The sequence below is a fragment of the Armigeres subalbatus genome, chromosome 3 (assembly GCF_024139115.2).
Source record: "Armigeres subalbatus isolate Guangzhou_Male chromosome 3, GZ_Asu_2, whole genome shotgun sequence".
In the NCBI taxonomy this organism is placed as follows: domain Eukaryota; kingdom Metazoa; phylum Arthropoda; class Insecta; order Diptera; family Culicidae; genus Armigeres; species Armigeres subalbatus.
This window is the reverse complement of record NC_085141.1, coordinates 306,382,576-306,405,994: the sequence shown is the minus strand read 5'-3', so window position 1 is coordinate 306,405,994 and position 23,419 is coordinate 306,382,576. Positions and strand designations below refer to the sequence as shown.

At 41.0% G+C, this 23,419-nt stretch overlaps 1 protein-coding gene across 5 annotated transcripts in view; it reads right to left on the bottom strand.

The window, feature by feature from the left end:
* The window catches only part of LOC134225132 (protein enabled), a 185,427-nt gene extending 178,047 nt beyond the window's left edge, over window positions 1-7,380 (bottom strand). For 2 of the 5 annotated variants that reach the window (XM_062704945.1, XM_062704946.1), the window contains exons 1-2: window positions 6,121-7,380; window positions 4,960-5,675 (exon numbers count right to left, since the gene is read on the bottom strand). In XM_062704945.1, coding sequence (XP_062560929.1) covers window positions 4,960-4,967 — 8 coding nt within the window. In that variant the 5' untranslated portion in view covers window positions 4,968-5,675; window positions 6,121-7,380. The remainder of the gene's footprint in view (window positions 1-4,959; window positions 5,676-6,120) is intronic. The other 3 variants (XM_062704948.1, XM_062704949.1, XM_062704950.1) reach the window with 2 other exon arrangements.
* Window positions 7,381-23,419: the final 16,039 nt, after the last annotated feature.

Here is a 23,419-nt window from a genome sequence, read left to right as displayed (position 1 = left end):
AATAATGTCCTTACGTTGGGCCGGAGATGGAACGATTTTCCAATCAAACCGATTATCGTGAGGCTCGCTTGAGATCATCACGTATTTATACAGCACGCCATCACGAATTCGAAAATCTGCATGTTCGTCCGGTTGCTCAGCAACTTTCTCAAGCAGGTTCTCATAAGTAGCCATGTCATTAGGGATCAGATTAGTGTTAGCCATGTCCAAGGACACCGAGAGAGTATTTGAACTCACCGTGGTTACACTCCGCGAAAGGGCATCAGCCACTACATTTTCTTTACCTCGACGATGCCGTATCGTCATATCGTAGTGCTGTAGCTCTAAACACCAGCGACTACACCTTGAAGCTGTTTTCCATTTTGCGGTCATGATGTGGGTTAGAGCTGAGGAGTCGGTAATGACCGTGAAGTGTGAACCCTTTATATACCCACGGAAAGCCTCTATGGACAAGAGGACGGCCAACGCTTCCTTTTCGCACGCATGATAATTCCGTTGGGGAGTCGTCAACTTGTGCGAAAAGAAAGCAATGACTCTCTCAAATCCCTCCTGAATTTGAGTGAGAATACCCGCGACGGCGACATCACTCGCATCAGTTTATAAGGTAAACTCCTTAGAAAAGTCAGGGCAAGCAAGAACTGGCGCCGAAATAAGTTTCTCCTTAATAAGCTTAAACGATTCTTCTGCTCCCTCATTCCATCCTAAAACCTTCGACTTCGTTTTTAGTAAGTCCGTTAATGGGGACGTAACCCCGCTGAAATCCTATATGAATCGGCGGTAATAATTTGCCATTCCTACTTGGCCCTGGGCAGTTGACCGAGTATGCGGCCGGGATGGGGCAAGGGATAAGCGTCACGTACAGTCCTTTCGTTTATTTTGCGATCGTCTAGGCAGAGTCGAACCTTTCGGTTGGTTTTATGACTGGTACAACGTTCGAACTCCAATCGGAATTCGCCCTCTCGATTATACCAATCGTCAGCATTCTATCCAATTCATTCACTACTTTCTGCCGTACCTTCGGGGAAAGAGTATAGGGATATTGTCGTGCCGGAGATTTGTGTTTCCAATCTTCTGCTAGTTCTATACGGTGCTCTAGTAGAGGAGTAAGTGTTACTCTGTCTGGTCGAGCACAGAGGAACAGCTTTTTAACTTGCTCTAGTTTCTGACGTTCGGCTTCCGTGAATGGATTTGAAGCTGGACTAATATTTGGAGAAACGCTCATCTCTACGGTGGCACAATCCTTGACCGTTGGCCAAATTTGAAATTTCTGCCAAAAGTCCATCCCAAGTATACATTCTGCAGAAAGAGTTTTCACTACGAGGGTTTGAACAATTTTGAGACGTCCTGCAAAGTTGTACGGAATAGAAAGTTGGCCCAGAACTTTTAGTTCTGACCCATTCGCAGACTTCACCACTACTGGTTGCCTGACTGGTCGCAGTTTTTGGTAATTGAGAGTGTGATATACTTCTTCGCTTATTAGCGTCAGCTGGCTTCCTGAGTCCTAGAGACCCTTGGATGGTCGGCCATAGATTTTAATTTTTGCGTAGGGTCGGTTATCGTGCGTGTCACCAATCGTAATGTTGAGAACCTGGGACTCGTCACGTCTATAGAACTCTTCTCGAACTGGTTCCCAAAATTCGGCAAGAGTGATTCCTCTAGGAACAGGATTTACGCGTTTGGGCTCGACGGTCTGCGTTTTTGGACCGTCTGCAAGCGGTTTTTTGGCAATATGGACAGTTCTGGTTTTCAAAACCTTTGAACCCGCAAACCATACAGATAGAGCCTCTGTAATTTCTACATTGCTCCAAGGCATGGCTTGTCTGTCGACAATACAGACACTCATAACTCCGAGGAGGACGATGTGCTTCGATAAGCATTTCCAAAGTCCTTCTTGGCCTGGAAGGCCCTTCTTCTGGATCCGGTTCTTTCGACTGATCGGTGTGAAAGGAAGGGGTGGGTTTCTTATTTTCCAATTCGTTTTTTCTTTTTGGGATCACGTCCTTCGATTTGGGAAAGAAGTTGGTACCCTGATTCTGACCTGGCTTAAACGGTGACCTATTATTTTGGCTCTTTGAGTCTGGTCTCTCCGACTTCGATTCGGAGAAAGCATTAGCTGACTTCTCATTGCCGAACACTTTGACAAACAAAGAGAAATTGTAAAAACATTCGTTCAAGTGAGCCAAAATTGCTTCCTGCATTTTTGCAACCTCTACTCTATCTTCTGCTGGCAATTGATCTTCTATAAGAATCAATCGATTTCCTAGGTGCAACAACCTCGATTGGTACCTTGGTGGCACTGCCTTGGCTGAAACTCTAATAGTACCGTCAATTTCTGTGAACTTGTCCACACAAACCTCAAACTCTGTATTGGGATCGCGCTTCATAATCAGAAATGGGTTCTCGACTGTCCTTTCTGCTTTCAATGCTTCTCTAAGAGCCCTCCTTTTCCTCGCAATTGATTCATTGCCGTTGAACATAATTTTCCTCACCTCCAATTAAAAATCTAATTCATCCTCTATTAAATGATCCACCCTAATTTCGAAGAACCACTGTCTCAGTTTCATCTCAATCAACTTTTGATTACTGATCGCCATTTTCAATTAATTTCCACCTTAATACCCTAAGTAATTCACTGTTCAAATTAATTTATAAGCTAACTAAATCCCTAATACTAACAATATTTACAATTCGCTTTTCAATTCATTCAATTTTTAAATTATATACTAACAGGAAAATAGCATATATAAGGTACCCCGGGGCAAGTGAAAATACGGGGTAAGTGGGTACTATGGCTGCCGATTAATCGGTGAACATTTTTAATGGTAACAATGTTCTAGAAAGATGAAGCAGAATTATCAACGAATTCGCCTGACACAAAAAAATTTGGAATCAAAACCATTTGCGGCACCATACTAATGTTATTGTTTAATCATGACATTAAACTACCGGCAAAATCCACCACTTTTATTTTAATTCAATGGATTTTCAACAAAATAGTCGTTCCTGAATTCATCATTGATGTGGAAAGTGAATATTTTGAGCAATTAAATAATTGTGTGACATAAAAAACGATTTAAAAGTTTTGATTAAAGCCGAAATCTGCCATTTTCACTTTCCCTTGTTTTTTAACATACATGGGGCATATGGGACATATTTGAACAACATTTTTGATAGAGCCATTTTACCTGTTTTTAGATTGTTGTGTAGTGAAAAATAACTTCGACTCATATATCATATGAATCTGAATCAAATGCAGTTAATATCGTTGGTTTAATTGTTAAGAAGTAGTGTACAGTTGATATACCAAATGTGTATTATACTTTCTGAAAATTATCTCCCACGTGGAAAAGAGCAATGGTAATAACTATGCAAAAATTTTCCGTTTACAGTGCAAACAATCTACTTATTCTACAATAGATCAACAGGTTTTGTCTTGTGTTTTGTTATTTTTAAACTTCGTATCGAATAGAGTTCGCCGCCGTACCAAACTGACAATCTACAAAACGCTCATTAGACCGGTAGTCCTCTACGGACACGAGACCTGGACGATGCTCGTGGAGGACCAACGCGCACTTGGAGTTTTCGAAAGGAAAGTGCTGCGTACCATCTATGGTGGGGTGCAGATGGCGGACGGTACGTGGAGGAGGCGAATGAACCACGAGTTGCATCAGCTGTTGGGAGAACCATCCATCGTTCACACCGCGAAAATCGGACGACTGCGGTGGGCCGGGCACGTATCCTGAATGTCGGACAGTAACCCGGTGAAAATGGTTCTCGACAACGATCCGACGGGCACAAGAAGGCGAGGTGCGCAGCGAGCAAGGTGGATCGATCAGGTGGAAGGTGACTTGCGGACCCTTCGTAGGCTGCGTGGTTGGCGACGTGTAGCCATGGACCGAGCCGAAAGGAGAAGACTCTTATATACCGCACAGGCCACTTCGGCCTTAGTCTGAATAAATAAATAATAAATACGCGACGCCACTGCTAAGAATACATCCAGAAATTCTTCCAAAAATTCCTTTAGAAGTGTCTTCAGAAATTTCTTCAGGAATTCCACCGAAAATTCAGAATAAGTACTCCAGAAGTTCCTCATCCTGAAGTTCCTGCAGGGATTGCTTCTTATGTTCCTCCAGGAGTAACTCCAACTATTTCTCCGAAAGTTCCATCAGAAATTTATCCGAAAGTTGCTCCAGAAATTCCTCTTTCAGGAAATCTTTTGAAAGCTCCTTCAGGTATTTGACGGTAAATTCCCTTCAACGAATTCTTCTATAAAAAGAAATGCGGAAGAATTCCATGTGGAAAATAATTGAAAAAAAAATGAAATCAATAGCAGAAAACGACATAAGAACCGGACAATAAGACAATAAGACATCAGGTTTTCGATCTTGCAGACGTAATTGAAATCTACCATAATTCAAACGAAATTTGAATTGGAATAAGCCAGCTTTTATCATTTTTTAAGATGATGAAACTCAAGAACGGTTCGCAGTGTTGTCTTTATTGACTTATTGTTTATGTGAATTTTTGTCTATGAATCTATTTTCTATCAAAAGCCGGTTGGAAAATTCAAGTAATGGCCACGAATCGGGGCTAAACTTTATGCACCATAAGCATTTTTCTTGTAAAAATGCTCGAAACCTTAGTCAACTTTTAAACTTACTGACCTCAAAATTCTCAAAATTTGAATCTTGAACATCAGATTCTTGAGGGTTTCATTTGAATCTCTCATGTTCATACAATACTAAAAAATCTATTCGAATTAGAGACGTACGATCAATAATTGAGAGTCACGTACACGTGCATTTGATTGAATGATAAATTGGTCGAACCTTAACAGTTATAATTTTCATTTATGATTGTTCTGGATGCGACAAAAATAACGATGAAGAAATTACGTGAGCCTGAAATACAGAGGTATGCATGCAAATTACACAAAATCATAAACCTATGCTCACTTACCACATCATTCTCTACGGTGCGCTCCGTTTCAGCCGAACAGAACCGTGCCTGTATGTGTGTTTAATTGCTTCCGTCTGTCTGTGCCAGGGAGCCCCAGCAGCAGCACTTTCTACGCGACAATATTGCTATTCCCCCGAAAACAGCAAGCAACGGCGACGTTCCGATCGAAGGTGCCCACACGAGAGGCCGGCTCCCAATTGGGGGAGACCCGTCCGTGTTCTGCTTATTGTCACTTCGATTAGTTGATTCTGGAACACAATTTCCTGAACCAATTTGGAACCCGCACTACACCCTCTGGCTCTCCTCCCGGCCCGGGTGTTTCCACCAATTATGGGGGGTTACCGCTCGCTCTGGGTGTTGTTGTTTTTGTCTCCGTGTCTTTGGACGACCCTTCCCTTTCAGCGGCAGTGCGTTCGGTGGAAAAGGGATGTTGTTGTTGTTTTTATTGTCGGAGTCGTCCTTTTGCGGAGAGATCACGAGAGAAAAACGACGAACGACTGAGAGCACCGAATGTGTTATTCGACAGCAGCAGGGCGGAGGCCGGATCGTTGTAGTACCGCTGCTGGTTTCTCCGGTGTGTAAAGTTGATTCCGGTTGAGTTGAGGGAGGATTTTTGCTCGTGTTTGCTGAATCGGCTCAATTTAACAACCGATAGACGTTGTTGGAAACGCACAGAGCTGCTCCCTACGAAATCCCTTTGTGTAAATGTTATGGCCCTGTTTATGGAATTGCGGTACGAAAATGTTGGTGAATGGAAAATAAGGCAAAGAGAAAATAATTTAAAGTTCTCCCAGAGTTATGAATCAGTTGTCACATGTTGATAATAGCTACAATGAATGAATTTTGGTAATATTTTGAGAAACTTTTCAATGCAATTTAATTTTTGGTAGGCTGAAGATCGAACCAAATCCGGCTTTACAATGCCTTGTTTTTGAAGATCATTCACAAATTATTAATCATAATGGTCGTTACGAATATTCAAAATTGTTAAAGCAAAGAATTACGAAAATGCTTCATTGCTACTCAAAATGGTTTAGTTTTTTATGAAAATCATTCCCTAATAAAACGGAAGGGTATTTATGAACAAAATAGTGTTCTGCTGCCTCCCACCGACTCATAACTGTGGGTGAACGATATGTAGCTGGCGAAGGATGACTGTACCAACAACAGACGATGCAATTTTCCCCGTTCTGACTGCTTTAGGCCTCGAGGGGTCTGGGAGGAAGATATGGTGAGACTGTGTGAGTGCAGCACAACTTTTCTGCCTTTCTGCTGCTGTTGGTCTCTGCTCTCTTCTGGATGGCGATGATGATGGTGATTGTGGAAAAATGGAAGATGAATGTTCGCTTCTTGCTGTGCGATTTTCTGTAGAGGTGTTGCAATTTCCAGGAAGAACCGGGAAGAGAGGAGGGAGAGCTTTGGGGACACGTCGACGACGTTGAAGACGGGTGTATCCTCCGGAATTGTTTCTCACACTGGCAATAGGCGACGGTTCCGGTATTATGGACTCAATTTCACATCTGTCAGCTACGCACTTCTTATTCTGATTATTCAGAATCACTTCCTGCTTTTATGAAAGGATCAGAAATCTACACTTCCAGCTATTTTTTATATTCAATTGATTTCACACTTCATAGAATTCTTCGCATACACACCTCCCGCATGGATATAAATTATTAATGGCCGTTTTTCCAGCTCACAGACATCACTCCCGGGTGCTTTCCGGGTGACCCCCTTCTTCACAACGATCGAAATTAAGGCAGAAACCGAACTATTTTTCGCACATGACGGCTATTTTCCACCTTTTGCTGTTGTTGCGTTTTTTCCTTTCCTTTATTCTCTTCTTCCGTCCTTTCTCTCCAAACTCACAAAATATCGAAGTCAGAAGCGCCTGAAGAATCACACCCCAGCGACAAACCAAAGCAATCCTGTTTTCAGGTTCTCTTCCACCGCACCTTATTCTGTGCCGACTGCACCCAAATCGGACTTTTCAATCCCGAACGCGAACACTCCAGTTTCGGGAACAGAATCGGAACCCGTCCGTGAAAATCAAATCCCGGAAACTCCTTCCGAAAATTCGACCGCGACGCAAACCGATTGAACCGAATTTCACTCGCGACACTTTCGACCGTTTTTGCTTCCAGCAGCCATCAACCGATCGGGTCGATCGATCCGAAGCGAAAAGTAAAACCAACAACGCCGCACCACAATTTTTCCTAGCACAAACAACTTCTCCAGCAACAGCGGTACAACTTTGTCGCCATGTTTTGGAGTTTTGTGCTGGGCTCTTTGTGAACAATCTGACACACCACCGCAGGGAAAAAATCGAGAGAACACCTTCTGGATCTGGCTGCGCGACGACGACGACTACACGGTCTGCAAACTCCGCGGCGGTCCGGTCGAAGAAAAGAATCTCGAGCGAATGACGGATGGGAAGAAAACGGAAAGAGAAACAACGAAACAACACACCTTTTGTGGCCGTGTTGCCGATTGTGCCGAAATCAGGAACATTGAATGAATTAAACTCGCATTAACTGAAGTGGCGCATAAGACATTCAGATCTAACGTTGATTATTTTTCCCTAGACTTTTTAGAAGCAAAAATTGTTTGCTTTAAACACGATTCGTAAATCTCAAAACCTGCAGATCACAAGGTTATTAGTCAGTTTATTTCACATCAGGCAATTTGATATCTTATTTAGAAATAACAACAATGGCATCCCTGCCAGCCAGACGATGCGCAACGCGGTGTAGCAACTTAACGAAAACCTGACGAAAACGAACACCTCGTGTACGAACGAAAGCTACTTCGTGAACGTACTCCACCGTAAGGCATTTTATGAGACGTTTAGCGGTGGCCCGATTATTTACTTATTCTAATGTTTTGTTTTGGGATGATTCTGCGTGAACATTTCGTTAGGCCAAAAGATATTTTAGTTACTAGATAAAGATTGTCGCTACTGTTCCCTTTGTTCTGCTGTCCGAAACATGTGTGGTACATACCTGTCAAATCGTATGGATTTTCCTTCTTTGACATTCAGCTCCCCTATCCTCGCCAGCAAAAGATGTTCCGGACAGCGACGACAGCGACAATCTTTATCTAGTACTAAAATATCTTTTGTTAGGCCCGAACACCAAATAATGTTTGTAAAGTTTTAATTTTCATTCGTATTTTCTTCAGCATTTCATGCTTAGAATGCAATGGTATGAACAATCTAACGACACGTTTTAAGAATCATATGAAAAACTTTGTTCTAAAACACTATTAGACGAAAAGTAAAACAGGTAGAATTGATGATGGGACCCATCGGAATGTTCAGCGCGAAATTACCAAACAAAGGGGCTCCCACTAATTGTCAAAGTAGATAAACACGAGAAAAACAGCTGTTTCGATCTGTCTCATAAAATGCCTTATAAAATTAGGGTATTGCCGATTTTCTCAAAATTGCACGCGGCGTACCCTTCAGAGGAAAGGTATACCGCCGCGCTTACACCCCGTTTAAATATTGTCGGGCTGCCACCAAACCAGACCGCGCGATTGAGCACTCGCGCTGCGACGCGAGTCACGACAATTTGAAATATTGTATAGATCCAGTTGAAAACCGAAATGGGCTTTCGCGACAATCGAATTTTCTCCCATTTCCGAATGTCGCGACTGCATCGCGAATGGTACGCATGATGGCGCACGGCTATGGCATAGATGCGCACTACTCGCGATGCAGTTGCGACATCCGGAAATGGGAGAAAATGCAATTGTCGCGAGAGCTCAGTTCGGTTTTCAACTGCACGGTAACCGCAAAATACCCAATAATTAGTACAAAATACGCATTTCGGTGACTAACTGGGACTACCCAATAAATGGGTAAAACTCTTTTACTCAATAATGCGCATTCAAGCTCTATGTCAAAAATTGCGTACTTTTAATCCCTTCATGAAATATGCTCAGGAGTGAAATTTACGCATTTTTGGTAAACAAATATTAGCTTGGCTCAGCGAAAATGCTATTTTTTTTTTCAGACCGACTATTTCCGACGTAAAAGGAAACAAAACAAGTTTATATTGTATGTTTTATTATTGCCGATTTCACCAATTTGAAGAGTTATGTGTAGATTGTGATTTGCCCGCTTCTTTTTCTCACACTCACTGTCATTTCGGGTTGATCGATTTTTGTTACTGAAATTTACCCAATTATAACCCATTACTCGTTAGTCACATGTAAGCGTGTACACTAAATCGATTCCCGCCATGATTTGACGTCTATTTGTTTTCAGATTGAGCACTCACACACTAATATTATACACGGAAAATCAAACTTTTTTGAGTGTATTGAGTGTGAGAAAAAGATGACTGTGAGAAAAAAAATCTCGCAGAACTCTTATAAAGTGCAAAAAGCGCAATAAACAATAGTTAAAATAAGTCGTATTTGTGATTTTTTCAAATTGAGTTGTAACAACCTCGGCAACAACGTTGTCTTCGAATTCCAAATCTTTGTCTTCCGGATGTGAAGGATTTATCAACGTCCGATCGTGGCTGCAGTTTTGGCAAGTGTATTAAACGCTTGGAGCACGTAGGAATGATTCACAGCCGGTACTCCGTAAGGAACCGGAATCCTTATTTATGTTCTACACACTTAACTCATTGCACCGTATTCGGTGAATTTTACCGAAATCTCAACAGCAGAACTGTTCGGTAATATATTTTACAGATTTTTTGTAATTTTATCCATTGCTCAACTGTCAAAATCACCGAAAATCAGTTAAATTATTTACAGAACAGTTCTGCTGTTGAGATTTCGATAAAATTTTACCGAATTCGGCGATTTATTTTAAGTGTGTATAAAGCACCCGTTATACTAATGACACACTGGTGGTACAAGTACCATGGTACAAGAATCTTGAAATGAATACCATACCAATTATTGTCTTTATTGAAGATAGTCTTGGAATAATTTTCTTGTTCTCTTGTACCATGGTACAAGTACCACAGGTGTGTCCTTAGTATTAGAGGAAACTACCGTACACTGAAAACAGTATTGTAGTAATTTTTACTATGGAGCCATATTTAAAATAACTATTATACAGTGCGTTTATCGAGGGGCTGTCAACTTACGTATTTACGATTCATCTGCCTGAATTGAAAAGGCGTATTGGGGAATTATTTTGAATTTACGTATTTTTTGGCGTATTGAAGTATTTTTGTATTATAGTGTATTAAATTCATCATTAATTGTATTTTCCGAGTATTTTACTATATGACATGTATTTTTCGCGTATTATTGATGGTATTTTTCCATTTCATGTTTATATCTGTCAAATTATCAAATTGTTTTCAAAACAAAGTCGTGAAGATCATTTTTTGGTCTCTTTGCGAACAAAGACGTAGGATTACTAACTCGGAGATGACGAGTGCGATTTCGGTCCAGCCTAGGATGTTTTCGGGTGCGCAACATTCCAGACTCCCTGGGCATACTGTATCTATTATTTTACTTGCCGCACACCGACGGTGCCTGCCATACAAGATACATAACTCATGCAATGGTGGGCATAGAAAAGCTTTTAATTAATAGCTGAGGAAATGCTATATAATACAATACTTAATTGCCAAAGTAATCCCAAGCATTATATTATCGCACAATCAATCACAAATCAGCATGCAGATTACATTAGATCGCTTTTATCTATGTGAAGATCTCGGTGAAGATATATTCATTTATCTGCTATCAAACAACGATATACTATAGATCAGCAATGCATTACTGATGCTCGACATGTCAAAGTAATGAACTATTATTTCGGTCATAAAAGTGCCTTTTTAACTTCAAGTAAACATTAAGGGCTTTATTTATTCAAAAGCATATATATTGCTTCATGGTTATTTGGGTGAAAACCTGGCCAAGTCCATTCCCACTAGAAGGATTTCAATTTTCAATTTCAAAACAATGATGCCATCGCTGTCAAAATAAACTGATTGGTATTGACGTATTTTTGGTGAGCTGGCGTATTAATCGGGTATTAAAATTGTACTTTAAGATGTATTGACGGATTGTCGGCGTATTGATGTATTATTTCGAATTGAAGTATTAATTTGAATTTTTGTATTTTTTATGTATTTTTTAATGTATTTTTAGATGCAAGTATTTACAATTCAACTGATTTATACAGTTGATTGCCCCTCGGCGTTTATGTCAAATCCAAAAACGGTTAAATCAACTACTTATTTGTTAAAAATACTATGCTGTTATTGGTTGACATGGTAAAAATAACAAGCATTCATGGTAAAGCTGTCTCAGAAAATTTAGATTGTGCAAAGGACGCCATTGGGGTGTATTGTAAGAGCGTTGAAAAAAGAAAATTCACCTAACCCATTTAGAATACAGTTTATTAGTATACAATAGGCATACAAATGATTCATGGCGAATTCAATAGTTCAGATCTTGGTTTGTATGTTGTTTTTCAATCTTCTATCTTCAGAATTCTACCATATTTACTAACGCAAGAAACTCTATCATTGCAGCCATCATTTAAAAAACTTCAAATATCAGCTCAACAGAGAAAATTTACAGCGGAGTAGTTACTCGGCAACTTGGTAAGTACGTTTTTATCTGTTATTATATGCAAGAAGTGAATTTATATTTTTGGTTTTCCAGATTTCGAAGTGTCTCAAAAGACGAAAGCAGCTATATAATATCCAGATTGTTACGTTTTCAAGAACTTCATTCTCTGAATGCATCCAACATGAAAGCTGCGACCGATCCGTTTCGAAAGATAACTATTTTGTTATATTTTTCACTACTACCATTTTTCTTTGCGAATACCTTCAGACAGAAAAACGCTAGGCAACATTTAAACATGTAAATACTTATGAGCTACTAATTAAAGATATGAGAATTCAAAAAGATGTAACATTGTTTGTTTTGTTTGGATTTTGGTTATCTATTTTGCGTGCCATTGACTATACAACCATCGTCAATTTGAACATGCGATGATTGTCATTTTAAAACTATATTATTGTTAAGCTGACTACAAGCATGGTATTTTTGCTGTCATCGTTTTCTTTGTATCCATAGTAAATTTGACAACCTGTTTCGTTTGAAATAACTGCAGTATGTAGTCTGCACAAATCAAGTGGTGTTGTGCATTTAATTTAAACCATCAGAATGGTAATTTTGACTGCAATGCTGTTTTCAGTGTAGAGGCAACCAGGCAACCGGAAAAACAGCCAGGAATCGTCATCTACGGAATCGGTCGCACCCAAAAGGTTATTCAATCAATCCGTGGATTCTGACACAGTCGACAGTGGGCGCAGCATATGGCAAGACGTCCTCCAAAAACCAGAACATTTTCCATCATCTGGATCAATCTCTTTGCCGAGGTTTCATTGGTAACGAAAACATTCAGCGCTTACTTAAATGAGAATTCTAGTCCAGTATCGGGAAGCAGTTATTGTCAGATTTTTTATAGCATCCGCCTTTATGGTGAACGTGGAAAGCTGGATAAGTATTTTCGAATGGTTTTTTGCTATAACATATAAGCACAGACCTGTTATTAGGTGGGACGCTAAACAGCCTTGACACGACGGCCCTCCGACGAGACAGGAGGTTTGCGCAGGCCTGATAAGCCGCCTTTAAAACAACCATTACGAACGACATAGAAGATAATACGACTCGATACAATCGGCAACGACCTAGGCGCCGAATAAAGGATCACGATTGGAAGCTTGGAACATGAAACTGCAAGTCGTTAGGCTTCGCAGGTTGCGACAGGATAATCTACGATGAATTACATCCCCGCAACTTCGACGTCGTAGCGCAGCAGGAAATCTGCTGGACAGGACAGAAAGTGTGGAAAAGCGGGCATCGAGCGGCTACCTTCTACCAAAGCTGTGGCACCACCAACGAGCTGGGAACCGGCTTCATAGTGCTGGAAAAGATGCGCCAACTCGTGATTGGGTGGCCGCCAATCAACGCAAGGATGTGCAAGCTGAGGATAAAAGGCCGTTTCTTCAACTATAGCATCATCAACGTGCACTGCCCACACGAAGGGAGACCCGACGACGAGAAAGAAGCGTTCTATGCGCAGCTGGAGCAGACATACGATGGACGTCAAAATCGTCATCGGTGACATGAACGCTCAGGTAGGAAGGGAGGAAATGTATAGACCGGTCATCGGACCGGATAGTCTGCATACCGTATCGAACGACAACGGCCAACGATGCATAAACTTTGCAGCCTCCCGCGGAATGGTAGTCCGAAGCACTTTCTTCCCCGCAAGAATATCCACAAGGCCACATGGAAATCACCTAATCAAGTAACGGAAAACCAAATCGACCACGTTCTAATCGACGGCAAATTCTTCTCCGACATCACGAACGTACGCACTTACCGCAGTGCGAATATTGAATCCGACCACTACCTCGTTGCAGTATGTCTGCGCTCAAAACTCTCGACGGTGATCAACACGCGTCGGAGTCGTCCGCCGCGGCTTAACATTGGGCGGCTACAAGATGGTAGACTAGCCCAAGACTACGCGCAGCAGCTGGAAGTGGCACTTCCAACGGAAGAGCAGTTAGGCGCAGCATCTCTTGAAGATGGCTGGAGAGATATTCGATCCGCCATTGGAAGCACCGCAACCACTGCACTAGGCACGGTGGCTCTGGATCAGAGAAACGACTGGTATGACGGCGAATGTGAGCAGTTAGTTGAGGAGAAGAATGCAGCATGGGCGAGATTGCTGCAACACCGCACGAGGGCGAACGAGGCACGATACAAACGGGCGCGGAACAGACAAAACTCGATTTTCCGGAGGACAAAGCGCCAGCAGGAGGATCGAGACCGTGAAGAGACGGAGGAACTGTACCGCGCTAATAACGCCAGAAAGCTCTATGAGAAGTTGAACCGTACACGTAAGGGCCACGTGTCACAGCCCGATATGTGTAAGGACATAAACGGGAACCTTCTTACAAACGAGAGTGAGGTGATCCAAAGGTGGCGGCAGCACTACGAAGAGCACCTGATATGGCGATATGGCGATATGGCAGACAACGGTGGCGGTATGGTAATGCACCTATAGGAGTGCGCGCGCAGGACATGCGACTTCCGGCTCCGAATCTCCAGGAAATCCAGGAGGAGATCGGCCGGCTGAAAAACAACAAAGCCCCTGGAGTTGACCAACTACCAGGAGAGCTGTTTAAACTCGGTGGTGAGGCACTGGCTAGAGCGCTGCACTGGGTGATTACCAAGGTTTGGGAGGATGAGGTTCTGCCGCAGGAGTGGATGGAAGGTGTTGTGTGTCTACAAAAAGGGCGATAAGCTGGATTCTAGCAACTACCGCGCAATCACATTGCTGAACGCCGCCTACAAGGTACTCTCCCAAATTTTATGCCGCCGACTAACACCAATTGCAAGGGAGTTCGTGGGGCAGTACCAGGCGGGATTTATGAGTGAACGCTCTACCAGGTGTTCGCCATACGTCAGGTATTGCAGAAATGCCGCGAATACAGCATGCCCATACATAATTTATTTATCGACTTCAAAGCCGCATATGATACAATCGATCGGGACCAGCTATGGCAGCTAATGCACGATTTCCGGATAAACTGATACGGTTGATCAAGGCGACGATGGATCGGGTGATGTGCGTAGTTCGAGTTTCAGGGGCATTCTCGCGTCCCTTCAAAACGCGTAGAGGGTTACGGCAAGGTGATGGTCTTTCGTATCTACTATTCAACATCGCTTTGGAGGGAGTAATACGAAGGGCAGGGATTGACACGAGTGGTACGATTTTCACGAAGTCCGTCCAGTTATTTGGTTTCGCCGACGACATTGATATCATGGCACGTAACTTTGAGAGGATGGAGGAAGCCTACATCAGACTGAAAAGCGAAGCTAAACGGATTAGACTAGTCATCAACACGTCGAAGACGAAGTACATGATCGGAAGAGGCTCAAGAGAGGTCAATGTAAGCCACCCACCACGAGTTTCTATCGGTGGTGACGAAATCGAGGTGGTTGAAGAGTTCGTGTACTTGGACTCACTGATGACCGCCGATAACCATACCAGCAGAGAAATTCGGAGACGCATAGTGGCTGGAAATCGTACATACTTTGGACTCCGCAAGACGCTCCGATCGAATAGAGTTCGCCGCCGTACCAAACTGACTATCTACAACACGCTTATAAAACCGGTAGTTCTCTACGGACACGAGACCTGGACGATGCTCGTGGAGGACCAACGCGCACTGGGAGTTTTCGAAAGGAAAGTGTTGCGTACCATCTATGGTGGGGTGCAGATGGCGGACGGTACGTGGAGGAGGCAAATGAACCACGAGTTGCATCAGCTGTTGGGAGAACCATCCATCGTTCACACCGCGAAATCGGAAGACTGCGGTGGGCCGGGCAAGAATGTCGGACAATAATCCGGTGAAAATGGTTCTCGACAACAATCCGACGGGAACAAGAAGGCGAGGTGCACAGCGGGCAAGGTGGATCGATCAGGTGGAAGACAATTTGCGGATCCTCCGCAGACTGCGTGGCTGGTGAAGTGCAGCCATGGACCGAGCTGAATGGAAAAGACTTTTATGTGCAGCACAGGCCATTCCGGCCTTAGTCTGATAAATAAATATATAAGCAGTTTCGGAATGTATGTGACTAATGCGAGGTATAAGTTATTTCTTATACATGTCACTAAGCGCCTACTTTAGCAAAAAGTATTAGAAATCTTAATAATAAAAAACATTAATTTTTTTTACGTGTGTTATGTTCCAATTTGAGTTCTAGGCGTCCTAGACAAACTATTTTATATTTTTTTTGTAACTTAAAAGCAAACGAAAAACGGATTAATTCTAGAGCACTTGCTAATTTAAATGGGAGCAGGATTTGCGTTTCCCGTGACGGGAGCAGAAGTCTACACGAAAAAAAATATTTTCCTGAACTGGGGTGGCATTGTGCATCTCGATTCGAACCTAATTCTATCGAGTCGAACATGTTTGGCATTACGGGTTTCAATTCGATCTCGAAAACGACTCATCGTTCGAGTATGCTCGAGGAGGTACAAGAATAACGAGATGTTTTGGCATTATGGACACTCGTTAGCACACTGAAAAACGACTCAAGTCGAATGAAAAACACTCGTCACCTTTAAAGCTTTCGAATGTTGTTCGAGAGTTATTTCTTGCTGAAAGTTTTTAATTATATTTGCTATTATTTCTCGACGGGAAGAGAATAAATGTTTTATTATTGTCTCAACTTTTATATGCAATATGCAATATGCAATCTCTAGTTATCCCGAAATCCGCGTAAAAACGACTTCAACTGAAAACGGTTTTTTGAAGTTTTCACGTATTTTTTGACGATTTCGATAAATCGCGTGAAAAATCTATGCGGAAAATCTGCTTAAAAACGTGTATATTATCAATTTCCCACCTTATCGGCCGCGACGATTTGAAATCGTCGCAAAACAAATTGACGCCACAATCGTCGCCAGCAGAAATGGCCATAAGATCTGTCAAATCAACTGTGAACAAAATTTTATATACTCAATAATCACATTATTTCCCAAAATTGAGCCCCGGTTTTAATGCAGATTGACTTAATTTTTCAATAAAACTAACATAATTTTAGAATAAAGATGTTGGCGACGATTTTAATAGTGCCTAAAAAATGGTCGGCGCGTTTTGTTACCAAGGAAACACACAATATTCCAAAATCTACATAAAAATAGATGAGTTAAATAAAAAAAACGCGCATGAGATGACCCAAGTGCATTTAACTAAAATACATGGAAACATCAAAGTAATTTATTATCGAATCCTTCTTTAACTTTAAATTATTTAGCTCAAATTTAGATCTGTGGCATACACTCGAATAATCATAAAACATTATTATTTGTGTTGTAACAATATCTCAATTTACAACACATGTCGTATCGGCATAATATTTAATCAGTTGCAACTGCTCGATAAATAATATTGCCTTTGCCCTGAAGATGCCTTTCCAACAGGCAACATGCTACACAAATCTCTGCACTGCACAAATCTCCCAAATTGAGGGGAACGTGCCTCCTGAGCCGACGTTCTGATGCTACACGTAGATGAAATTACTCTTATTCTCTCTGTTTACTCACATTCGCCATGCGGTTGTCTCTCCAGCGGGCGGCATACTAAACACGGAGACAGCTATCTCTCATTCTCTCTGTTTACATTTCGTTTGACAGAACATACTCGATTGAGCTAGTACAGCACCATTCGAAATCTTGTACTGCGACTGAATGAAGTCGAACGAAATACATAATGCCGCAATTTTTTCGAATCGGATGCAAAAACGTACGAATCGAGTGATTCGATTCGAGATGCGCAATGTCACCCCTGTAAACACAATCGCGGGAAAAGTGTACGGCTAAAAATCCCATTTGTAGAGATGCAAATCCCGCGGGGAAACAATTCCGTTTGAATTGATTCCGCACGGGAAATGTGTAATCTATGAAGGAAATTTATTATGTGAAGAATTTAGTGAAGTGATAGATAGATAGATAGCGAAAAGTGAGAAATGTGAGAAGTGCGAAGAGAAAACTAAGGAATGATAAGCGAGAAATGAAAAAATGAGTAAGTAGGCAATGAGCAATGAGCAGTGAGAATAAGAAGTAAGAAGTGTAAAATTAGAAGTGAGAGATGAGTAGTGAGAAATGAGTAGTGAGAATGAGACGCGAGAAGTGAAGAGTATGAAGTGAGTTATGAAGAGTGAGAAAAGAAAAGTAAAAAGTGACTAATGAGAAGTGAGAAGTGAAGAGTATGAAGTGAGTTATGAAGAGTGAGAAAAGAAAATTAACTAATGAGAAGTGAGAAGTGAAGAATGATAAGTGAAAAAATGAGTTGTGAGAAGTGAAATGGATAGTGAGAAGTTGGAATTGAGAATGAGATGTAAGAAGAGTAAAGTGAGAAATGAGTAAATACTAGTGAAAAGTGAAAAGTGAACAGTGATAATTGAGAAATAGTGCATAGTGAGACTCGCTCTAATTCATTCTCACTTACTCGCTCTAACTCATTCTCACTCACTCGATCTAACTCATTCTCACTCATTCGCCCTAACTCATTCTCACTCACTCGCTCTAACTAATTCTCACTCAGCTTCTCTCACTAATTCACTCACTCAATCTCACTCATATACACATATTCTCACTCACTCGCTCAATCTCACTCACTCACTCAATCTCACTCACTCACTCACATTCACTAACTCTGGCTCATTCACTTATTCACTCTCACTCAGTCACTCAGTCACTCACTAACTCTTTCTCACTCACTCATTCACGTACTTTCAAACACTCAACCTCACATACTCATTCTCACTTACACACGATTTCTCACTCACTTACTTTCGCTCAATCACTCGTTCACTCACTCACTCACTTCGCTCACGCCGCTAAATGCATGAAGTTGCAACCGACACATCTGCATGCGTTTTGACAGCTCGTTCATGTGCAAGTTGCTTGCAGGTTGTCTGCAATATGCTAAATAATTCTCGGGTACTTATTCAAAAGGACGTATGTGATTTTGTAAACAAAGATTCAAACGTCGAAGTGTCCAATCTGATGGCACTCCCACGCAAACCAACACCACCAACAGCTAGCCGAAGGCTTCCCCTACCTGTTTGTGGTGATGATTTGCGTGGGAGTCCCGGATAAAAATTTACAGTAACTTGTATGACATAACCCATTGAAATACAATAGATTGTGTGGCAAACAATACAAACTATTGTATGCTTATTGTAAAATGTTCACGGCTGTAAAAGATCTTTATTGTACGTACATTAAAATAACAATATATTTAAATGTTTCCGATATATTCTATTATATTTTTATTGTTCGCTTATGTTTAGTATTGCTCATTCAAAAACTAAACAATTTTTAAAAGTGTTCGATCACGAACTGCGCTCACCGTCGTAGGTGCTGTTGAAGCCAGGGCAGCGTGTATCATTCTTTTATATTGTGTCACTTTTGTTTCTCGCGCCAACTGCTAGCGTTATATGCGTAGCAGTTGGCGCGCTGTAAGTCCAATTAGATTTTAAATTTGAATGTTTGTGCACACGTCCCTAGTAATTATAAAATTTGTTATAATTGTCTTTCCGTACTAAGAGTCGCCTATAAAACGACTCCCCAATCCATCTAATGTACAGTGTTCATAACGTAACCTCCGAGCTGGCACGCTGCCTCTCGGAGGCAATAAATCAGAAGTTCAGTTGAAGAAGTAGTTTCCTTCATTCGTCGCCCGGAATAACACATCAAAAAATAAATCACAACGTAGGGTCGTCCCACCCTGGACGAAACAAAAAGTATTTGGGTTGGATGATCTGGAAATCCGTCTAATGTTATTGAATTAATATAATTTTGGAATATTTCATGGATTTATTATATTGTTGAAATAACAATTGAAAACAATAAAATTACAATAGCTTTGTTTGTTAAATAAATAAAAATGTTATTCCGGTTCTCAAGTATATATTTTCATATTGCAGGTCTAGTTGCAGGTCTAGAAATGTTTTGCAATAAAAATTTGATTTCAAAAAAATGAAAGGGAACAAAAACTTTTGCTTATAATTTTACTCGGAGAATGGCTGGATTCATTTGAGCGTGTACAGTTTTGTTTATAATTAGTGAAGAGATGAAAATAATGAAACTGTATGGTGCAGAAAGTGTTTTTTCATTGCAGTTTCTGCTGCTGGGAAAGCGGTAGATCACTATGGCTTCTGTACCGTGGTGAGTATCTAAAGTGTTGAAGCGCGTTAGAGCATCATTACTGGGTGCGAGTATTTTGATCACTCTCACTGTACTGTCATTTTAGATTAGTCACTCTTTTTCGCATCGGTCACTATTTTCGGTATTTTCGGTTATCATTTCGGTGGCTGCATTCCGTATCGGTGACGTTCGACGTTTGATAGTTCATCAAATAGTAGCGCTGTTATTTGGTCAATTTGGTCACCTGTCAGCTGCGCTACTGTTTTAGCAGCGCGTTTAGTAGCGACCGGTAAAGTGTCAAATAATGATACTGCGCTGACAAACGGTTTATACTCAACACCGGTAATCGTAATCATATACTACAAAAGTTCAATGTACATAATGAACGCAGTGGTTCATCCCGAACAAATAATAAATGAAAATTTTATCATCATAATATCTGATGACATGCCTGCCCGCTCGGAAAGATCTTCTAGACTTCTACCGTGATATCTCTGAGACAAAAAGATGAGTCTCCTAGATATTTTTCTTCGATGTCTAGAACCTGTCAGACCTCAAATCCGCCTCAAATGCAACAACCGTTTAAACCGGTGTCTACCTCAAATTTTAGACGAGTAGACCGATTGAACCGATAGGCATTTGACAGGTATGGTCTCTTAGATTTTACCTCGATATCTTCTAGACTCGAATACCACGGGTCTTCTAGATTTCTCCTAGATGTGGGTACCAAATTGCTTCTTCTTTTTCTTTTCTCTGTTGATATTTACATAACAATCCATGAAACACCGCATTTTTAGGAAGATATAAAACATCTCTTTATTTTTATATAGTGATAATTATGGTTAAATATAAATTGGGGAAAACTAACCAAGGTGCATATTGGGTAATCGGATAGGAAAGAAACTGGACATGTGCATAAACCCACGGAATATCAACCCGGTCCTTATCGAAGGAAAATCAGTTTCTACGTGTGATGACTACGTGTCATCACTCATTGACGCCGCTACTGGCATGGGACAAAGCGAAAAACAACAGATAGGTATCTAGATTCCCAATCCGAGTGACGGCTACAAAGTGTTGTACTTTTACGTTCCTTTAGCTCTTCATGGCTGAGGGTTTTTTTTTGTCGACTTGGATCACTAGCTTGTCTTCTGGTTTCATGAAAGAGACGGTGCCCTTGGGTTAATTGTAGATGAACCTGGTGCTCTTGTCCTCGCCTTGAAAAAAGGAGCAGGCAGAGGTTCCTGTTATTGATGTCGGAGTGTCGTTCAGTTGTTCGGGTGTCCCCCATGGGACGGAGTGGCATGCGTAGTCAGCGTCATCACGATGGGATGGGGTAACGTTGGAGGTTGTCTCATCCCAACGGAATCGACGTTTCAAAGTCGGCATCGTGCTCTCCACTACATAGTCGCTTCCGCCAATCCGTTGCGATGGGTTTTACGAAAGGAATTACACTGTAATGTGCTGGCGTAGCGTCCAAATGCGTACCTTAAGTATCGTCCCAAGGGTTTTGCTTCCCTTGCCCTGGTTCATCACAACGATGATCAGCTGCAAAATGAGATAAAGAAGAAAATTAGTTAAATTCGAGTCAAGTACGAGACACTGAAGACGGCCTTACTGTTGAGATCGAAATACGTATTTGTCAAAACAAAAAACAAAATGGAAAACTTGCGCGTGCGAAGCGAATGATAGAAGTGAAAAAAACATGGCGCGTGGCATTTGATCGACGAGTGCACCGGTAGATACACACACAATTGTAAATAGCCGAATGTACCATTATACGGGCCCGAGTATAAATGAATCTTGACTAAGGTGGTTTGCGTCTTTTCGAGGTAGATTCCTGTTCGCTTTTAGACATCCTTCCATGCGGGTGGTAACATGTATCCTTGTTCCTTTACAGAAATGAAGCTTATGATAAATAAAATACTGCTGCTTGCTGGTCACTGATTGAAGATCGTTCAGTGGCTACCATTGGCCAATCTCACCAACGGGATAGAATAAGAACTGATGCAGGTAATTTTTTCTTTTCTTCTCGACGTATTTTTTCTAATAAAACTGACATTTTTTTATAATTTACATTTTTTACAGGTTTCTACACGCTTAGTTCAGTTCACCCAAATATGGGTGAAGAGTACCTAAAATCGCCAAAAAGTGCACATACCTAGATATGGGTGAAATGCCCTTTACCCATATATGCACGGACATTTGGAAATACCCATTAAATGGGTCTAGAGTACCCATTATTTGATTCAGTAAGGAGTTGTCAAAAAATGGGCTTTTTGATGACAACATAAAATGGGTAAATTATCCACAATATATACATTCCCTTCTAGAAATCTTAATGGGTAAACATTACCCGTGAAGTATTTGCTCAGCGCTGCTGTCATTTGTTAGAAAAATGTTTGTAATTGAAAAGTTATCATAAAATAAAAGAGCGAGTGCGTTGTTAAAAGTAGGTAAGATCCGGAAGTTGTGCCGGCCGTAAAGCTGGACATCCAACGATGTAAAAAAAAGTTACAGTGGTAGGATTTTGTTGAGCCGAAAGGTAAGTTCTTCCGTTCGCATACATAACAGTAGATTATTCTAGTTGATTAATTACAGTGGCATGCAGTTCTGTTCTGAGTTCGTGCATTGATACTGTCCCCTGCAAGGAATCATCGTCTTGCAACTGGTGCCCGAAAAATCGGATTCAACTTTCGTGAATTCTCAAGAGTGGAAATATGGAAATATTGCAGACGGGGAAGGCGGTAGCTGAAATCGTTTCCGAATAACGAGAAAGCTGATGTCGGTTGAATTTAATACTGAATGTTCCGGAAAACGGCAATAAATTTCAATAACTTGATTCTGGTGTTTTTTAATTACGATCGTGTTATAATCATATAATCTGAGCTACATAAATTATTTATAACAAACATAACCTCAAATTCACATAAATAAAAAATGAGGCTAATTTACCCATTTCGTCAATGTAATTCAAGCGCAAAAATTACCCATTATTTGAAGTTCAGAGGGAATACTCATTAATGGGTAAATCGAGTTTACCCATTTAATGAGTTATGCCGCTTTTCTTCAAAATGGGTACGAAAATACCCATTAATGGGTACTTGAGAGCTTCCGTGTGAGTGAACCGATTTCACCCATATGTAGGTACTTTAATATGGCAAATTAATTGGTAAAATTCACCCAAATTTGGGTAATTTTTTCGTCGTTTATTGTGCTTTACATTCAGAATGTACTTTCAAATTTATAAATAATAAATATTTAACAGTACAAACAACAAAACAAATAAATTTATTACAATACTTGAAATAAATACAATTAAGCATGATATAATCTAGAATGCAATGGCAGCTAGCGTTGTATTGGACCATTCGGTGCAACTTGAACTGATGGAGAAACTAACAGAATCTGAGTGTTGGAAAGAGAATCAGGACATCAAATAATTGCTCCAGAATCTCAAGGTATAACGGCCATATTCTCTGATTCAGTTCAATCGGGTATGCTGGAACCGTTTTGTCGAATACCTGAGAATTATTGTTCAAAGTTATCTATTATTGTTATTGTTCGATATAAAGAAATACCTTACCTTTCGGGTGCTCGTAATCCAGCACTGCTCGATCATAAAACCAACAATCTCGCCAGCGATAATCCGTTCAAACACAGGGCATGTTGTTCATAAAAACCAACGCCCGCTGGAACGCGTTGGAATTGCAGATACAGTTAGATATCGGTGGT